Here is a 21,262-nt window from a genome sequence, read left to right as displayed (position 1 = left end):
TTCCAGGGACATCCCTGATTTAGAGAAGCCATCCTGGTTTCTAATATGAACCTGGAATGCCCCACTATTCCTTAGGATGTCCCTATTTTCATTGGAGAAATGTTGGAGGGGATGAAATTATCTGACCCCTGAGCTGCCTGAAGGCAATCCTGTATAGGGAAATTTTAAAACATGTTTTTATTATGTTTTTATATATGTTGGAAGCTGCCCAGAGTGGTTGGGGCAACCCAGTGTGTGAGGTATAAATAGTAAAATTATCATGGAATGGGATGTCCCTATTTTCATTGGAGAAATGTTGGAGTAGTAGTTGATTCTACTGTGACACTAATACATATTTAGTTGCATGTAAAAACAAAGAAACAAAAGACTATATTCATCCCTATACTGACACTGTATTCCTAACACATGAAAGTCTGGTGTTTTTTTCTGGCTATATACATTTTATTACTTGCAAGAAGCTGTAACATACAAAGGCTGTGACCCAAAACCTGTCTGTGCAATCACTGGAACAGGGAGCTCAGAACCTCTCAAGTCGCACTTTGAATCCCAACAAATGGGCTTTCAAACAGTCCTGTACTGAGCTTTAAAGTCCTGACGATGGGGGACTTCAAAGCACAGCATCACCTAATGTCATAGTGATGTCAGGCGATTGACAGGGAGGGAAAATCTGGCCCAGCAGGGGTGGGAATATAAGGTCCAGCAACCAGAAGAGGTTTGTCACCCCTGATCTACAGAGCTACACTTCCTTCATCTTCACAGTTTAACGGGGAGGGGAGCACTTTCTGTATAGTCCCATGCCCTTGTGGAAACCCTATAGTTGCACAAGCACTGATATATCTGCAATGGAAAGTATCAGAGGTTCACAATGGCTTAAGAGACCTTGGATCAAATCTATGCTTCCAAGTGCCATAAAAAGCTGCAGAGATAGCACAGGATAGTGTGCACCCCGGAAATGATCTCTTTCAGCTTCTGCCTTCTGGAAGAAGGGTTACAAAGACTAGGACTAGACACCTGAGAAACAGTTTCTATCCAAATGCAATTTTGGTTTTAAGCGCAGTGTAAGGAGTCTCTATGGGATTATATTGTATTAAAAAATGGGGTATCACAGAGTTTTTAGGGGGCTAACCAGGTTGGGATAGCTGGGATAGCAGGCTTGTTGGTTTTTGAATGTCTTATGTAGATTTTTCAATTTCGTTGTTCTGTATGGGACAATGACAATAAAGATTATCGTATCGTATTGTATTGCCTACTGAAAGGGGCAAGAATTGCCCTAGCAAAATGATTAAGGGTAGAGGGAGAATAAGTGATTTTTATTCTCAGGTGTGGGTTGGGACTAAAGAGGTAATAATTTACAGAGCTGAGAAAGTTTGCATTTTGCTTCCATTCATGACAAGAGCTTAGAATACTTTATCAGGAAAAAGAATAGGTAGAAAGCCCTCCCCCTCCCCATTCTATGTCCTAAAAATCAGGAATGGGACTAGAATTGTAGACATTTTCTTTCTTATGTTTGGTGGCTAGTGTAGTCTCTTATCTCACCCACCCGCTGGAATGCGTTCACGTAATTTTATCCTTCTTAATTAGGGAATGATTAATTGGGGATGGATGCCATAGTTCCCAAAGGATATTTGTGTTACAAGTTTGGAGTTATTATAAGAATGATACCTGGTATAAAGCACAACCCATTCCCTCCGACCCTGCCCTCACAATCGAAGTTCTCTTCCCTTTGACCCTGCTGCAGAATAAGACACTCAACCCAGCACTTGACTCGGACTGAAGGTGGGAAAAGGAAGCCAGCTGTTACTTTATCTAGGAATCCCCTGTTGCTGGGTGGGGGCTTCTGACAAATTGGTTAGGATTCATAGTACAACATAAAAAATAGCACATGCACATCAACAAATAGTGCTACTAAGGCAGAAAGACACAGTGCTGAACACCATCTCTCAGTTGGTACCAGTTTCCAGGATTTATATCAAAAGAGTATCATTACTAAATTACCAAATAGTAGTCATTTAAAAACAAAAACAAAACAAAACAAAAAAAACCAGCAACTAACCAGAAGCTGTGCCAAAAGCACTCTGATTGGAGAAACAATGGGTATCCCCTTGAACGCCAGCCTTGCAAATTAATGTCAGTCACCCAACCTCTTCCCAGTCTCTCTCTCTCTTCCATTTTGCCATTACTTCTGCGTGTGAAGTTGCGCTCTCTTTCTCTTTTCAAAGCAAAGACACCCAAAGCTACCATAGTGCCCTACTGTTTCCTCTGCCAGGGGAGAAACAACAAAAAGTGCAATTCAGTACAGTGGTACCTTGGTTTGCAACTGTTTGGTTCTGAATTACAACCACGTCAAACCCGGAAGTGCGTGTCCCTTTTTTTGGATTACGACCAATTTTTTTTGAAGGCCCCATTGGCGAAAGCGCGCCTTGGGTTACAACCTGTTTTGGTTTACAACCGAACCTCCGGAATGGATTATGGTTGTAAACCAAGGTACCACTGTACTATGGTTTGCTACCCATTGGGATTCGTAGAATCGTAGATCTGGGAGAGATCCCGAGAGCTACTCAGCCCAGTCCCTTGTATTGCACAAATCTTTTGCCAAGCATGGGGCTCGAATCCACTACCCTGAGATTGAGATTATGAGTCTCATGCTCTACTGATGGTCCTCTTCCAGAAGAGAAAGAAGAGAACATGCACATGTCTAGCAATTGCCCTCCAACCATTTTCCCATTTCTCTAATGGGGGAAAAATAAAATGCATTGCAGTTGTTGCTACTCTCAGCAAAATGAATCCACCCTAGCATTCTTTCGGTGGCCTCAGCAAGCCATTGCATCTTCAATTTCCTCCTCTCCAAAGGAGGCCTGTATTTCTTTTCTCAAGCTGCAACTCTATGGCAACGCTAGATCTCCATCACACATTTTTTGGAGTCACAGCCAAATCTTTCAACATAGTGGTGCCTGCGATGGCCCACCACTGTTACAACAGCACATCACATAGTTTGCATCTCTCTCTCTCTCTCTCTCTCTCTCTCTCTCTCTCTCTCTCTCCCACACACACACACACACTTACACCCAGTACAAACTCTTTTGTGATTCAGGCCCAAAGAGCTGTGCCAAAAACTGAACTGTGCTTTCTCAGGCATAGCAAGTTCTGTATAATGGGCACCATTGTTCAGGAGAAGTGACTGACTTTTAACTACTCAGGAGAAAGAGAGAAAGAGCAGCATTTAGGCAGCCTACCAAGGAACACAGGGTATTTCTTGTTTATCTAGAGCGTTTCAGATGGCTTTGTTTGTTTTTAAAATGAAGTTGTCATGTATTTCATCCACACAAAAAACACTGAACAGTAGGATTGTTTTACATCTCCGCCGAGGCACTTTTCTCCCCCTGAACACTGAAAGGAAGATCCGTTTCACGAACACTGAGCTTTCTGTGCACCAGACACCTATGAGATGGGACCAGAGACAATTCTAAAGTAGCAGCTTGTTAAGCTGGAAAGCAGCCTTGCCAAACATGCATGAGAGGCAAGTAATCAAAGGCACCCTAAAACCCAATGATGCTTTTGTGAAATCCGCTAGTTATTACCGTATTTTTTGCACCATAACACTCACTTTTTTCCTCCTAGAAAGTAAGGGGAAATGTCTGTGCGTGTTATGGAGCGAATGCCTGCGGGTGGCGGGGGGGATCTGCTGCAGTCGTGGGCAGAGAATCCATGGTTCCCCTTCCTTCCCTCCTCCGTGGTTACAAAGCATGGATCCACATGGATCCTCAGGATTTTATCATTGGGCTACTCCAAACTCACTGTCAGATCACATGTCTGTGGCCACAGCATGAACCGCAAAAATCATATATCCACTATTTCGTTTAGAATATTTTTTTTCTTGTTTTCCTCCTCTAAAAACTATGTGCGTGTTATGGTCTGGTGCGTGTTATAGAGCGAAAAATACGGTAAGCAACTCTCTTTTGCGGCAGCTAGCCTGGTGACTGGGAGTGGCCGTCGAGAACATATAACACCCGTCCTGAAAGACCTTCATTGGCTCCCAGTATGTTTCTGAACACAATTCAAAGTGTTGGTGCTGACCTTTAAAGCCCTAAATGGCCTCAGCCCAGTATACCTGAAGGAGAGGCTCCACCCCCCTCGTTCAGCCCAGACACTGAGGTCCAGCTCTGAGGGCCTTCTGGCGATTGCCCACTGCAAGAAGTGAGGTTGCAGGGAACCAGGCAGAGGGCCTTCTTGGTGGCAGTGCCCGCCCTGTGGAACGCCCTCCCATCAGATGTCAAGGACATAAACAACTATTTGACTTTTAGAAGACATCTGAAGGGAATTTTTTAATGTTTGATGTTTTATCGTGTTTTTAATATTCTGTTGGGAGCCCCCTAGAGTGGCTGGGGAAACCCAGCCAGATGGGCGGGGTATAATTATTATTATTATTATTAATAGTATTATTATTATTATATCACCATCATCATCTTTTGTAAGGGCAAACACTTCACAATTGATGGAATTTCAATAAAGCAACAGTAAAGGTAAAGGTAAAGGGACCCCTGACCATTAGGTCCATTCATGACCGACCCTGGGGTTGCGGTGCTAATCTCGCTTTATTGGCCGAGGGAGCCGGCGTACAGCTTCCAGGTCATGTGGCCAGCTTGACAAAGCCGCTTCTGGCGAACCAGAGCAGCGCACGGAAACGCCGTTTACCTTCCCACCGGAGTGGTACCTATTTATCTACTTACACTTTGACGTGCTTTCGAACTGCTAGGTTGGCAGGAGCAGGGACCGAGCAACGGGAGCTCACCCTGTCGCAGGGATTTGAACCGCCGACCTTCTGATCAGCAAGTCCTAGGCTCTGTGGTTTAACCTACAGTGCCACCTGCATCCCCTAAAGCAACAGTAGTAGCACCCTAATTCTATGCACTGCTCTGGTTGCATAGCAACATCTAGGAATACGTCCTGGACTCCGGTTCTGGCTAGGGCACTACCATAACTTCTAGACTGACATTGGGAGCTGGTACTGGTGAAGGTTCTGTAGCAATCACAAAAATGGAGGTGGATGTTTGCCCTGTCCAAGAAACAGCAAAGTGTTATCATGTTCAGGGCAGCTGGGCTTGCTTCTTCCTACTCCAGCCAGAATATTTGTGTCCATGCTTTCCTATGAGCCACCCTTGCAAGCTCATTTGAATTACTGTGTCTTTGTTTGCAGAAAAGAAAAATGAGGATTCCCTCTCTTGCCAAGGATAGTCCTTTATGAGAGCTACAACATACTGGGTTGGGGTAGGGTGGCCAGAACTGCAATTGCTAAATAAAACACATAGACACACACATTATAACCATGATGTTATAGACTGGCATGCAGCTTCCAAGAGAGGTTAGACCAAAAAGCTTCATTTACGTTCAGCTTGTGATGAGGCTTTCAAGTGTCCTAAACGCACAGCAAGGAACGAACAATGGGTAGCAAGCCACAGAGATGGCTCTGCATCTCGATTTGTTCTTTTGCCTTGAAAATATTTAACATGTGAGAAAGACATTAAGCAGCATTTATTATGGACAGAGAGTGGCTGAGCTGCAGACCGGGAAGGCAGTCTTTTGTCAATATTATTAACTGGCAATTGATCTTGGGTGTGCATGTTGTCAGGGGCAATGCGTGCCATATTTGTTTGATGGGTGCTTTGGCATCAGGCAAGGATGCTGGCACCTGAAGTGGTCTGGTGAATGGAAAGGGTTAGCAGCAAGAACAGCACCAGAACAGCAAGAGGGATCGCTGCTTTTGCTGCGCACCGATCCCTCTTGCTGTTCTGACTTCGCTTTACTCCCTCTCTGTGCAGCGCCTCTCCAGCAAAGAGGGAGGAGAAATGAAAGGGGCTCCGTTTCTCCTCCTGCTTCGCTGAAGGGGTGCTGCGCAGAGTGGGAAAGCTGTGCAGCACCCCTTCAGTGAAGCAGGAGGAGAAACGGAGCCCTTTTCATTTCTCCTCTCTCTTTGCTGGAGAGGCGCTGCACAGAGAGGGAGAGAATATTTTTTCCCCCTTGTTCTCCTCCTCTAAAACTAGGTGTGTCTTATGGTCGGGTGCGTCTTATAGAGTGAAAAATATGTAATTCTCTTCGCTATTCTCAAGAGTGCTGGGCTGAGGCCACAGTTGGGTTCTGGACCTCTAGCCACAATACTCTTTGTATATTAATAATATTGTCCTGTTCTTCCCAACACCCTGCAAGTATGATTAAATCTTGATTTTTTTAATGTTAAGACAGAAGGGACAGCATACACATGTCAAGTAGTTTTAATGCCAAAAGAGCTGTATCTAAAACTGTCAGGGGGGAGGAAGAGTAGAGACTTCTACTGGATTTGAAGTTGTTTGAAAAACAGGCCATAGCTTTGCTTTAAAAAAAGCCCTGAGGTATCTGATGGCCGGGGTAGAGTGTGAGTTCTCCAAAGCAGGGCTATGGTTTGGCAAAGAGAACAGAGGTACCAAATACAAAGGTGACAAACTGTGGAGCGGCCACTAACAAAAAGCTAATGGCTAGTGCTTCATCCACACTCAGCAGGTGAGAAGTGCAAAATTCAAAGAAGGATAGACATGGGAGCTGTACTTTAATCATGGGTGGTTCATGTCTCTGTTCCCTAAGTGTTTATACTGTTGTCAGGAGGAAAAGCAAGAATAATAAGCTTTCTGCTTGGACACCCTTAAAGCGCAATGACTCATTTATAGCCTGAGCTATGATGAGCTGAGAACAAACCAGATCGCCATATTTTCTGCAGGTGTTAAGCTGACCTGAAATGAAATGTACACAGTTCATGTAGAAAACAGGGCTATATGAAACATTTTTTTTTTTAAAAAAAAGGCATAATTGGAAGGGTTTTGCTTTGTTTTTTTTACCTCTACAGTATGAGTTTCGGTACTGATTATAAAAATTTGTCCGCCAGAAGCAGCCCAGATGGTTTCTTCCATGACAAGGAGACTTCTTACTGGAAGGACACCCAACTTGACTACTTTCTGGGGTTCTGAGTTCCAACTTCCATCTTTAGCAAGAAGAGACAAGAGAGAGAGACAAAAACGGCTGTCAATGGATGCCCAGGGAGATCATGAGACAATCTATTTTCATATCTAATATGATGCAGTCCTCCTTGCCCAGAATGCATTCTATTCTTTTCTTTCCCCCTGTCCTGCTGTAGCCTCTATTCAAACGAGTTTTGTGAGGTTTTTGTACTGCTTCAAAAACCTCTTTGACCAAAGAGCACAGCTGGGCAGGAGGGGAAAAAAACCAAAAACTCGAAGGCATCGAGCCACAGACAACAATGGCAATACCATGCAAGGAACACAGGAAGCTCCCTTATGCTAAGTCAGATCATTGCTTCATCTAGCTTAACATTGTCTGGACTACTGGCAGTGGCTCTCCAGGGTTTCAAGCAGACAATCTCTCCCCCCATACTTGGGAGATGCTGAGGATTGAACCATTTGCATGCAAACCAGCTGTGTTATAATCCTCTCAACAGTGGTCTACATACAACACACTGCAATTGGTACAACAGGCCGAAAAGATCATTATTAAGTGGTTCGCTAAGACTCTCAGCAGTTTTCAACTGCACCCAACAGCGGGGTGGAGTTTGGGAACCACTGCAATACTGGTCTTTGAATTCTGGGGGGGAAAGGTCTATTGTAGGACGCACATCAAGATGAAAGCAACATGAGAGCATTTCCTCCCGGAAATCACTAGGGGTGGAAGAAAGATGGGCCTTTGCATTACAAGAAAATACCCAAGTTGTTGCTGTGCTCTAATCCTAATGTTCGGTTTTCTAGAGAATGGCACTGCTCCACTAATTGGCCTTCCTTCCTTTGAACATTTGGCAGCTCTTTTTGCGAAACACTCACAGCTGGCAAGGGAAAAAAAGGGGCTCAAATAATATATAGGTTAATTCTTTGACATTCATTCATGATTTTTTTGTCATATACTCGGTTTAATTAAATATGATGCGTCCCGTTCCCTTGCCAGTTTGCCTCGCTTCTGCTTTGATTTAGCTAAAACTAACATTCATCTTTTGGTTTGATAGCTTCCCTCTTTTCCTCACAAGCTCCACCACTGGTGTTTCAAAGGAACTGCCAAAACAACCACACAAATAGGGCTTGTTAATTGAGTTGTGCAATGAAGCATAAACATTGGTACATCACATTGTCATGAATAGTGACTACTGACCACATTTTTTTAAATGCCAGGGCAGTGAGATTTAAAACATGCACCCATGGTTGGAACTGACTTGTGTTTTCACCTATGAAGCAGTTGTATAGCTAAAACTTTCCACGAGCTTTTCACTAAGTTCCCACTACAGAAGAAACAATCCACTATTTAGCGACTTGTCTCTTGAATAGGCTTAGCTGCTTAACTTTAATCAAAGTTATCAAAGGATGTTTGGCTGCATGTGTTCTCATCTACACTTTTTGGGATCATAACCCTTTAGTAGGAACATCCTAGAAAACTCTGTGCTGGAATTTTTTTTTTTTTTTTTTTGGTATATAAAATGAGATTTCAATGAAAGAAAATGTTTGCTTTTGAAAAGGTTCCATAGATTTAATTTTTCCACTTAGGGCAGAATTTCCTCCCTATGTTGAGTGCCAAAGCCTTTGATGAACAGAAGCAGGGCTTTAGAAAAATGGTGGGATCAATACTCCAGTATCAAACATAGGGGCCCCTTTACTTTTAGACTTAACTTCTGAGTGTCAGTGGCATAAAAAGCATAATTTCTGCATTGAACATGGAAGATTTCTTGCTTGTTCTTGTCAAGATAGTTGGGCAGAGAGAATGTTTGGCTAAAGCCCAGATAGATTATTTCTTCATGAAACATAAAAACAGATGATCATACAGCATAATCGCACAGATTCCTCTATAGTTTTTCAAGAAAGAACACTACCCTACATTATATACCCAACAAAGTAGCTTCATTTCATTTTCTACCTCATTTATATTTGCAACACCATGAACTCTTGCCGAATTGAATGAACAGTTCAAGTTTTACTATTCAAGTGGTACATTCCGGATTCCCTGTTAATAAACAACTTGTGCCAATCATTACTGGTTCAAATTCTCTGTCCTATTACTCTTTAGCCTTGATTTATATGTCCAGCGAAATAGGTCAGCACTTCAAAAATGGATCACTGGAAAAACAGCTTTGTACGAAGATCATGGTTACAAAAAGGGAAAGAAAACAAATGCTTGCTGGGAGGAACGGGACCTTGATATGACTGGGCATGCTTTTTTATTGGGTACAGAGAAGTGCCATAATCACAGCAGATTTTAAATTAAGAGAGAGCAGCCTAAGTTAGAGAGGCCTACAAATATTAAAGAGAGGCTGCCACTGCAAGGGGTGCACTTTGAGCTCTCTGCTTAATATATGCATAGCTGTAGCACTCCAGCAAATCATTCTAGGGCATGTGCTACAGCCAGAGGCCAGCAGTTCTATTGCTGCCAACTCTTCCTGTTGGACAATGGAGCACTCTACAGCCATAACTTTTATATTTGATGCTGGGCAGTGCCAGAATTATGTATAAGCAAAACAAGCTATAGCTCAGGGCCCCACTCTCTTGGGGGCCCCCAGAAAATTTAAAGGGGAAAAAACCCCAGGATGTACATTTCCAAAATATAAGATAAAAAAATAAATGAAACCTACATACAGCAACAGTGTTTCGTGTTGTGTAGGCTCCTGTGATGTAAGTAAAATATCACTGGTTTGCTCATTTCTATATACAGGTTGCCTACATTCTGCATGTGCAAATGGTTTTCGATATCTATTAGGTCCATAAATTACCATATAGCATATATTCAACACGAAAAACAGAGACAATGTGTTGTTGACAAAGGACAGCTGGACATATAAAGGGCCCCATTATCTTCAGCAGCTTAGGGCCTCATCAAACCTAAATTCGGCCCTGATGCTCGGCTGTGGGGTGCTTCCTTTCCAGTATTAAGGCATAAAAAGCAGGGTGGCAGTGGCAGTGCAGGGTAAGCAAGCCAAGAGAACAGGCAAGGAAAGGACCATCGCAGGTCACTTTGCCGATCCTTTGCTCCCGCTACTACTACCTCCTCCTGCCATCCAGCAACAGCCTCTCTTCTCGTTCCTTAACAGAAGGAAGAATATGTGGCAGCAATTGACAAACCACTCAGAGGTTCTAGCACATCACAGCAATCCAATCTGCTGTTAGCCAAACACCTATTTTTATTTATTTTTATTTTTAATGACAGCTCAAATTGCTCCAAGTACATATTTAGCAAAAGGAAAAACAAAACTATGAAATCCTGATTTTGGCAAAAGATTCCAAAGGCATTCAAGGCGTTATATATCATTTCTGTACCTTCCAGCTTTGTGTAGATGGCAATGTTACCATTGACAAGGCCAGCAAACAAATGGTGAGTCTTGTACACGAGGCTCATGACGGTTGATTTCTCAGGAGCAAAGAAATGTTGAAGTCGCACCTTCTTTGAGCCTTGGCTACTTTTGTAAACAGAGATGCTATTAAGAAGCAAAGGGTGGGGGTGGGGGAGAAAGCATGCTTTAATACAGGTTTATATTCATTTTTAAGGTATCCTGGCAACTCTTAGAGAAATAAAAAGAAAAATGTATTGCACAGCAAAACTAGACATCTAATATAAATATGTGACGTGACACAACTGGGCTATGCATCTCCCCATCCTACTTCATGCCATTTGTGAGCAGGAAAACAGTGCAACAGTCTCATGCCTCATGTTGTTTATATTAGATGTTACAAGATGAACAGACTATAGTGACATAGAGCAAGGCAGGCTGGTGAATTTTATAATACGCCATTTGGCTTTAGATTAGTCAAAACACAACACAAACTACACACACACATCTTCTACTGTAAGACAATATGACATTAAATAAAGCATGCAACTCAATGAACTGAAAACATTGAAAACCACCTTCCTTCTTCCATGCCAAGGCAAATGGTAGGCACACTGGAGGGCTTCGTCAGCGTATCTTCTGGCTCGGAAGGCATATTTGATTCTTTACGTTTCTCGTCTTCTGGAATGTAGACCATGCAGAGAATCCGCGATTCCACATTGAAACATTCAATAACTTTTGGACTGGAGTTTTGGAATGATACGATGGCAATTTGGCCCATTTGGTTAGTACAACTGCCAATCTGAATTTGGAAGAAAAGATGATTGTACTTTTGTAAGCAAGATCCCTGTTAACAAAAAATGCATGCAGGGCGAAACTAATTAAAGAAAGCTTCGTCAAGGTTTCAGCAGTGAAATGAAGCTTTTCTGGCAACTCAAGGCTTTAAGAGAGAGAGAGAAAGAAAGAAAATACTCAGGACAGGAAGGGGGAATTCAGTTTTATTCATAACAGATGAATTGGGAGCTGAGATTGTCTGTTGCAGTTGTTCTTGAAGGGTGCTATATGGCTTTTAAGATCTTGTTTGTACAAATAAATCTGCCCTGAGTGATACTTAGAACCTTTATTTTTTTAAGTCTCTGTATCTAAAAAATAATTTTATTATAAGTTATGTTGGCTATAAGTCACTGCTAGGGATGAAAGGATCTGGCAGTTTCGGTTCTCATTTTTTCATCTTAAATTCAGTTCTCCACATTTTGCAGTAATCTGCAGATTTGTTTATTTATTTTAAAAAAGCCATCAAGGAAAATCATCAGCATTTTAGTGCAAATTTCTTCCACCACATTTCACATGCAGTTTTTTCTAATGTGCACATTGTTTCAAGTGACTTCCCCTAATATAATGCATACTTGTATGTTATTTTCACTATCTTCATTTTAATGCAAATTTATCCCTAATATGTGCAATTTTGTAAATTGTAGCTGGAGAACAGAATTGCAAAATTCAGAGTAGTGAGAATTTCGAAGGATAGCTGTGTTTTCAGTTTGCATACCGTTTCAGAAAGCACAAATTTGGTGTACTGAACCAAATTTCTCCTCCATCTCTAGTCACTGCAAATAAACAGCACTAAGGATGAGCAGGTTTTGAGAGCAGTACCTTAAGCATCTTCCTACCAAAACATACAAATACATACTGAATGACCAAGACATGTGCCCATGATCATTTCTGCTTTGGAAAGTTGCTCCTCTTCAGTTCTTCCAGTCACCAAAAGCTCAAACTTGAACAAACTTTGGAGGACAAAGTTTTGAGAGTAAATGGAGGCTTGCATGAATTCACTGCTCCTCAAGGCCATAAGCCCCTCTGCTGCCACAGTTTAGAAGAGCCAGAAAACCCAAAAACTAAATGTTTTCTTGAGCTGTTAATTAGCAAGTTAGGTAGACAAGAAGATGCTGAAAAACCACAGGCTTCTTTTTTCAGTTTAAAGCAGCAGTGGTGTATGTGGGAGAGATAAAAATTAGACTGGTGGAGCGGGTTTTTAAAACTTTCCCACCTTATGCCATTTCCCCCAGCCTTGTTCCTCAAGGTGAAAACTTATAGTATGATCTGCCTCACAGGACCAAGAAAAAAATCTGGTGTTTGTGTGTTAATCAGGAAAATAGCCCAGGCAAACAGGATCAAACAACTCTTCCTCCAGCTAATTCACAGGCTAATCCTTCTTTCCACGACTGCTTTGATCTTAAAAAAGCAGAAGATTTGATCAATAAACTTGCAGCGTCTCATCTAGCTTGGCCTAATTATGATCAACTTCCTTAGTTACAAAACCTGGCATAACTACTGAAATAAACAAATATTCCTGTTCCCCCCCACCCCCCACCCCCATCATTGGGCCTTTCAAGAACTTACCCACAGAAAACCATGCTCTGCAGCGAGAGAATCTGGATCAGTTTCCTCCCCTGAGTATGGTTCAGGATTGTAAGCAGCACATTCCACCTTAAAACACATTAAAAATTTGTTAGTGCAAGTCACCTAGTCTTCTTAGTGTCAAAATAAGTCTAAAATTTGGTGGCAGCAGCACATCAATGCAATGGGCTTCTTGCAGAGCAGTAGAACAATACATTTTATTTGTATGTGACATGGCCCATTTAGCATTCAAGATACTTGAACATAATAATAATAATAATAATAATAATAATAATAATAATAATAATTTTTTGTTTATATCCCGCCCTCCCCAGCCAAAGCTGGGCTCAGGGCAGCTAACAACAATAAAATAATACAACATTCTAAAATAACCTGCAAGAATCAGCAGAGGTGGCTTAAAATTAGCTGGGGTGCATTCAGACATGGGGATTATCGTGTTCCTTTTCCTGATTATAATGCCAATGCTTCTATCTCAGATGTTAATCTTCCTTTTACACTGTGTTGCCTGCTGCATTATGGAACAGTGCCCTTTTCATCAATATACCACCATGTCACACTTAAATTTTAAATGGTTGGGTAAGAACTGCATGCTCAAATACCATCTAAAATTTCCTCATGGGAAGTTATAATGCAAACTTTCTGTGACCTTTTAGGTTTATAGGGTTGCAAACAGATTTTTTTTCTGATATAACATGGAAATGAGAGCTAAACTTCCACTAGTTTTCCAGAATTGGCTTTTATGTCATATGAAAGATAATATAAAATGTAGAAATGTCACGATAACGGCATAAAGTGCTGTCCAAAAACAGCCTTGGATTTCTTTTAAGTGTGGTCCATATTTCTTCTTTTTCAAATATCTATGTCAGCTGACTTTAAAATAGTTATCGTTACAGACAGGAGCAACGTACACAGAAGAGTAAATGAGTGAGAATTAAGAGGCATAAGCTCTTGGCATATAAATGCTACAACATTAGGTTGGCTCAGAAATGGAACATGTCACATGGTAATTCAACTAAGCTATTTTCGCTTCACCTCAGTGAGAAACATGTTAGCCCATATCCATAGAAGCAAAAGGCAGATCATGCCTATGGATGCTTCAGTCAACATAGTATCTCCTTAGCAAACAAAGATGACTCACCTTAAACTCCTGTTGTTTGGCCATCATCACAGGCATGTGCTTCACAAGCAGTGGATGCTTCTCTTTTTTTATCTGATTCCCATCATCATCTATGCAGAACCAGCCTAGCAGATTCTCCTCAGCTATAATGGCAAAACAAGGTGGGGGGGGGGAAATCAACGCCTTTTTATTTAGTAAACTAGTCTGGTATGTAAAGCTTTTCTAAAACCAATGTCTATGGACAAGGTGATAAACAAACCTATTAGGGTTTTAGTTACAGATAGGTAGCCGTGTTGGTCTGCCATAGTCAAAACAAAATAAAAAAATTCCTTCCAGTAGCACCTTAAAGACCAACTAAGTTAGTACTTGGTATGAGCTTTCGTGTGCATGCACACTTCTTCAGATACACTGAAACAGAAGTCACCAGACCCTTCTATATAGTGAGAAGGTGGGGAGGGGTATTACTCAGAAGGGTGGTGGGATTGGGTGATTGGCAGATAGCTGTGATGAGCCTGTTGACGACTCTTAACAACTGCAATAGGTCTTACAGGAAAAAGCAAGGGGTGAGAAGGTGAAAAATGGCTTTGTCATGTATAATGAGATAAGAATCCAATGTTTTTGTTCAGACCAGGTCTCTCCATGGTTTTAAGCTTGGTAATAAGTTGCAATTCAGCAGCTTCTCTTTCCAGTCTATTTCTGAAATTCCTTTGTAATAGAACAGCTACTTTGAGATCTTGTATAGAATGTCCTGGGAGATTGAAGTGTTCTCCTACTGGTTTCTCTGTCTTGTGGTTCCTGATGTCGGATTTATGTCCGTTTATTCTTTGGCGTAAGGTTTGGCCTGTTTGTCCAATATAGAGAGCTGAAGGACACTGTTGGCATTTGATGGCATACACAGTGTATCTGAAGAAGTGTGCATGCACACGGAAGCTCATACCAAGTACTAACTTAGTTGGTCTTTAAGGTGCTACTGGAAGGAATTTTTTTATTTTGTTTTAACTATTAGGGTTTTGTTTTTTAAAAAAAATGATTTACACATACTGACACACAGGAGGTCCCGAATGCTGAGATAAACATGGTGGAATGTCCCAGGTTGCATTGTTTCATTAGGGTGACATTAGTTATCCAAATCACAAAGGGTTTTTAATAGGGGTAGGGAAGCTGTAGCCTTCCAGAAATTGCTGGTCAGGGCTGATGGGAGTGAAGGCTAACATGGCCAATGGGCATCGTCAGGGATGATGGGATTCATCACTCAGCTTTGTCTGGAGGAAGCTACATGTCCCTCACCTCTTGGTTTAAAGGGTAAGCAAGGGTACCAGGAGATATTTTCAGAAACCTCTTAAGCCAGAGAGTCCAACCAGTGGGAGTTAAATGGGCAGAAATTATCAAATACAGAATGACTGGTTAGCCTTGTGTTAGTGAGGAAGCATGCACGATCACATATAACATATAACTACCCCCACGCCATGGAAAATTAAAAAGAATTGGTGGATTGAATTACAAAAGTGTTGCAGTTCACTAGTAAAATAATAATAATAATAATAATAATAATAATAATAATAATAATAATGCCATAGCCACTTTCCAGTCATCTTTAGCTTCATATGTGTATTTGGCTAAAATCTACATCACCTCTGGGTTAAGTTTGTAGAGCGTGACAATTTGAATGCATTAAAATCATTAAAAAGGTAAAATACTTGGGCTGAAATCCTGTGGTTCATGGCAAGATATCAAGATATCATAGGTTTCAGATCTCCCTTCCTGAGGGTAGAAGGGAGGCAGATTCAGGCTTGTGAAGGCCTCAAAGTTGCCATGGCAACCTCCAAAGCCCTTGCCTTAACAATATAGGCCAAGGCAAAGGGGAGCCACTCTTCTGTTCATCCACCATGTCCTCAGAAAGGGGGACAAACTACCCAAGCCCTGGACCTGGCATGGCTTATTTTCCTTCTATTGGGAACAATTGGTGGAAATCATAAAATTCTGTGTGTGTGTTTGTGTGCATGCACATGTGGGGAGAGGGGCATATATATCTAGTTCAAAAGACACAAATTACCACCTTCTAGCAAATATTAATTTGGGAGTTAACCAGAAGCCAATATACATATACTATTTATTATAAAGCTGCTTGGAGCATGCTAAAACTAAATCTTACCAAGAGCAAGTTTAGCCATTTGTAAATTATTGATCCAAGATTGTTTGATGGCAGGTGTGAATGTATTGAACACCGCTGTAAAGAAAGTAGGCCGTCCTGATCTGTTAGGGGGGGAAAGAAAAAGAAAGCAACAACTAAGGGCTTCAACCCATTCTCTTGGTGGAAAGAAAACAAGGCTTTCTAGGTTATAAGTGTCACATGAACTAAATTCTCACAGTTGAGTAACTTGAAATTTTATGTTGGACCTTTTCTCAACATTACCCCATTGCTCGCAGATCGGGAAAATTGGAATTAAATGGGTGGGAGAGGGGAGTGCAGGCTGCCATTTGGATGAGGACAAAGTCACATGGATGACATGAAGAACATGCACACATGGGATGCATTGAGTCCACTTTAACTGCCATGCGTGTACACAGCCATGGTCTCTCCCCTACCACCAGAACCTGCATTTCCTTCACAACCCAACTGCATCTTGCTTCTTCCATCACAACTCTGGAGCAGCCTTCAGAAGAAAGAGAACACTCTCCCTCTCCCACGGTGCCCGTTCTGGGTGGAGGCTCTACAAGCCACTGTCTGGGTGCTTGGCAGCAGCTACTGCTACCCTGCAACAACACCCTTGCAAACAGCGCTAGATCACTACTAACTTGTCCTGCTTTCCTGGAAGCTGAAGTTGAATCCTACAGCGGTCTGCAGCTCTGATTTCGTCTTCTTTTTTCAAAATAAGCTTTTGTAAACCTGAGGTCCAGTCATGTGCCACTGATTGATTTAAATTCTGACGGAAAGGGGAAAAGAAAAGAAGAAGAACACCAAGTTTATTTTCAGTTTATGCTTCCAGTTTCTCTCTACCACTAGAACCCCTAGCTCAGCATGATAGACACTAGCAGCCTGAGCCACAAGAAAAGCATTAAGACTTAATGCCTAGTTAGTATGAATACCCCCTAAGGAAAATATATTTGGAGGGAGCACAATTTGGAGCACCAAACTGTCTTAGGCAACCCTTCCCTGCTTTTCTGCCTTCAACTGCTCCAGCTCTCAAATGGAACTTTTCTGAAAAGACACACATATGGGGCTCTTAATTAGTTATTTCCCCAATTAGTTATTTCTTGGGGAAATAAGTACATCTACAATGGGAGTACTTACATCCTAAGTACATCTACAATGGAAAAAATAATTCCTCCCCCCCTCAAGTACCTAGGTAGCAAAAGCTGAGAGCAAAGCATTTAGGAGTTGGGGTCTCCAGAGAAAGAGTGACAACAAGGTGATTGAATCAGTATTGCCACCCACAATCCCTTGTACCACACTGCAACTACACCTTCCATTTCAGAAGTGATTAGGGCAGACCTGAATGGGATGGCATCGACTTGGCACCATCATGTGTCTGAGGGGAGCTTTCACAAATACACGAAGTATAACAAACAGCCGAATGAAAAACCAAATAATTTTTTTAAGTGTCTTGGTTAAGTGCTTAAGTGGTGAGACAGTACAGTGTTTTGTATTAAAACAACTTAACTATCAATAACACCACCGACACGCACCGTCATTGTATGGCAATATTTCCTAAAAATAAATAAATTGCAACTTGCAGTTTGGTGTGCTTCCACATCAAACCAAAAGGTGAGAATATGCTGCAACTCAAACTTAAGAGAAGTGGAGTAAAACAAGATCAGTAAGGCATATAAAATCTGCTTACAACTCTGAAGTTAAAACATTTAATGGTAAACCAATTAATTAAGGGTATGAACAGAGTATATGTGCTTGGGCACACACTTTCACATCAAAAACTTCTTTAGCTAACAGGAAAGCATATCTGAGAATCAACTCAATCTTTATGAGTTATTATTACCTGGTAGTTTCCTTTAAGACTGCCTATTAGTTGACTGATTTGGCCAACTACATTCAAATCGTGTAATAGATTCTGCAAATCGTGGTACAGTTGCCCTGGTCCCATATAAAGCTTGTCTGAAACACATTGAAAACATGCAGTTATACACATACAAGAGGATAGTAGGAGTTGCCACAGCTAGCTTTATGGACAAAGACACAAGAACAGCATCCTTTATTTCAGCTACAAAGAAGAATGGTTTAGTTCATTCGCGTTAACAAAATACAGACTTTCCCCTTAAGCTGGAAATTCCCCTGCAAAACAGACTGAGTTAAATTGGGTACCTTTTGTTTGTGATATTCTCCGCTGAAAATCAACAAGCATACTGATTAAACCACATTTGAAAATGAATGGAAGAGCCAGGCTACACGGATACTTACAGACAACAACCCTGCCAATTCTTAATGCATTAAAGTACCAGCAACATTAAAATGGGAGGAGAAACTGTGTAATTGCAAGAGACTTGCAGATTAAGTTCCCATCACTTGCTGCTTTTTCAACTAAATGGTGACCTGTTTCTTTGGCATCTGCCTACAGCAGAAATAGTAAGCAAAACGCTGGGTTCACACAAAATATATAAAAATAAAATTATCATGAAGTTTAACCAATAGATCAATTCACACTATCTCAAAGTAGCTGCATTAGTATCTAGCACATCCACCCCAACTTTTACCTTCCAGACTTTCTTTTTATTGTGCCTTCATGATGAATTACGCTCAAGGTGGTATGGGGCACTTATACACAATCTCACTTCTCATCCTGCTTCCGTCTGAAAAAGATGCAGGGCAGATATACGGCTTCATTTCCAACCAGTGCATGTCTTGCAACTTCCTGATGAAATCCTGGTAGCTTTATATACCACAAATGTGTGGTATGGTTTTTGTTGTGTAGGAGTGCTCTTCCAGGCAAGAATAATGCAGTAACATTGGACAAGTGTTTCAGAACAGCTAAAAGAGTAGAAATGATGTGCGGAAGGTGCTGCATGACTGTTCCACCACTGTTCTATTATTGTGTCAATGGCATGTTACAGAATCCACTCACAAAAAAAAAAAACCACCAGGTTTGATGAGCTCAAAAAGCTAGAAGTAGAAAAAGGAGGGAAGGTAAGCTTGACTCAAAAGTGTTAGAATTCCTGATCCATGCTTGCAGTCATAGTGTTGTTGTCTTTCACGTGGGAAGAACGGGAAGTGACGAAGACAGGATGTTTGTGTTACTGTGTTCCGTGAAGTGGGACTATTGTCCTTTGTTCATTTTCTCTTTGCTGTCTGATGCTAGAGAGAGAGGGAGCCATGTTGCAGTGCTCTGTGTGTGTTTATATGTAAATAAAGTAGATTAGCCAAAATGCTGAGTTGCTGAGGTCTGTCATGCACATGCTACGCAAACTCTGCGGATTCCTATGTGTGCCGATGTCGGTTGGCATCGGTCGCTGTGATGTTCGGGCTGAAGAAAGCTAATGAAGCTCCTGAACGATCGCCCAGGAGGGAGGCAACATGCAAGTTGGGCCTGTGTCTCTGCCAGAGTCCTACTCAAGTGTAGGCTGAACTCCTGACAAAAAGGTCTCGCAGGTGCCCTGGCAGCTGCTCCTTTATGAAGACTCCTGAGGCAGGAGAGTGGAGCATGAGAAGTGGAAGCAGCTATCCCCCAAGGATGATATTGGCCTAGTTCACATGTCACATGAAACCACAGCTAAAAACTATACAGTGGACCCTCGGATTACATACCGCTCTGGATACGTAATCTTCGGGTTGCGAAAGCAGCAAACCCTGAAGTGTATTCTTCTGGATTTCGCCGCTCACACATGCGCAGAAGCGCACTATCGTGTTGCACACGTACGCAGAAGCAGCGCCTCTGGTTACTGACTTTTCGGGGTACACACAGACCCCCGAAATGAATTAAATTCATAACCAGGGGGTCCACTATAGTTTAATGTGAACATGCAGCATGCTATAGTGCACATTTTCGAAATGTTCTCACTCTGCACCTCGCCTCCCCTGCTCCTGCTGCACTGCCAGGTAACAAGTCAACGAACAGGGTGGTGATACAATGACTACTGCAATCGACACAAGATAATATCACCAAGGCAACTCTCTGTAAACAAACAACAAACGTCCATAAAAATGGCAAAAGTAGTTTCTTTCTCAAATAGGTTTTATCTGAAATAATAGCAAACACAGTAAATAGAGAGTTGACTTGTAATATATCAGTGGTTCAGTGCTCATTTCTTCTTTTTACAAAATATTTTTTTATCTTGAACAATTACAAATGCAGTAATAAAGAGTCCACTTGTGATATACCAGTGGTTTCGTGCTCGGACGTCGTTCCGGTAATCCAACGTTTCGTTGTTAAAAAGCTTAGTCATCAAGCCTTGTAGTTTGTCAAACTGAAAAACATCATCCTCTTTCTACGCTCCTCCCACTGGAAACATGCAGATGGGGACAGATATACCCCTGCTTTAAGTCATTTACATACTGTCCTCTCTTATATATTATTTACTACAAAGCTTGTTTACTAAGCTCTTTAGCTTATCTTGTGTCAATTGCAGGTAACAAGCCAGCAAAAACTGTTTTCAGGAAACGCACTGTAAAGCTCATAATGCAAAATCACACTGCCAAAGGATCAAACTCTGCAGCACCATCTGGTGTCATAACACATTTAAAACACTGCATTTTGACTAAGTAGCTGAGTCCCAGGTTTCTCCTGATGCCTGAACCCTGGGCTTGCAGCTTTTTCTCTCAGAGCAAAACAGAAACCTTGGAGGAAGGAGAATAAAGTCAGAAGTGAAAGTTCACTTCCCTTCCAATGTTCCAGTTCTGTCAAATAATAACACAGCCTTGTGTTTGCATGTGATGGGAGAGGGGGTGAGAACACGTTTTTTCCAAAAAGGTGAGATTGTCGGAAAAATATTACCTTAAGTTTCCAGTGAGCAGGGGGGTGGCACTAGTGTCCCTTCTGCATGGAGAATTATGTGACAACACCTGTTTTATCCTTAAGACATTGTCAGGCACTTGCTCTATTTAATAGCTGCACCTACACGTAATAGGAAAGGGACGCGGGTGGTGCTGTGGTCTAAACCACAAAGCTTAGGGCTTGTGATCAGAAGGTCGGCAGTTTGAATCCCCGTGATGGGGTGAGCTCCTGTTGTTCAGTCCCAGCTCCTGCCCACCTAGCAGTTCGAAAGCACATCAAAGTGTGAGTAGATAAATAGGTACCACTCCAGCGGGAAGGTAAACGGCGTTTCCTTGCGCTGCTCTGGTTCACCAGAAGCGGCTTAGTCATGCTGGCCACATGACCCGGAAGCTGTCTGCGGACAAACGGTCAGGGGTACCTTTCCCTTTACCTTACATGTAATAATTG

The 21,262-nt window shown here is 41.8% G+C and overlaps 1 protein-coding gene across 6 annotated transcripts in view; it reads right to left on the bottom strand.

Annotated features, from left to right (window-relative positions):
- ARHGEF10 (Rho guanine nucleotide exchange factor 10) overlaps positions 1-21,262 on the bottom strand; it is a 97,503-nt gene that overhangs the window by 18,565 nt on the left and 57,676 nt on the right. For all 6 annotated transcript variants that reach the window (XM_079969649.1, XM_079969652.1, XM_079969653.1 and 3 more), the window contains 8 exons: positions 17,870-17,985; positions 16,671-16,798; positions 16,027-16,127; positions 13,896-14,017; positions 12,740-12,826; positions 10,918-11,141; positions 10,329-10,486; positions 6,864-7,006 (listed from right to left, as the gene is read on the bottom strand). In XM_079969649.1, coding sequence (XP_079825775.1) covers positions 6,864-7,006; positions 10,329-10,486; positions 10,918-11,141; positions 12,740-12,826; positions 13,896-14,017; positions 16,027-16,127; positions 16,671-16,798; positions 17,870-17,985 — 1,079 coding nt within the window. The remainder of the gene's footprint in view (positions 1-6,863; positions 7,007-10,328; positions 10,487-10,917; positions 11,142-12,739; positions 12,827-13,895; positions 14,018-16,026; positions 16,128-16,670; positions 16,799-17,869; positions 17,986-21,262) is intronic.

The sequence above is a fragment of the Podarcis cretensis genome (genome assembly GCF_951804945.1).
Source record: "Podarcis cretensis genome assembly, chromosome: 3".
In the NCBI taxonomy this organism is placed as follows: domain Eukaryota; kingdom Metazoa; phylum Chordata; class Lepidosauria; order Squamata; family Lacertidae; genus Podarcis; species Podarcis cretensis.
This window is presented reverse-complemented; position numbering and strand designations above follow the sequence as displayed.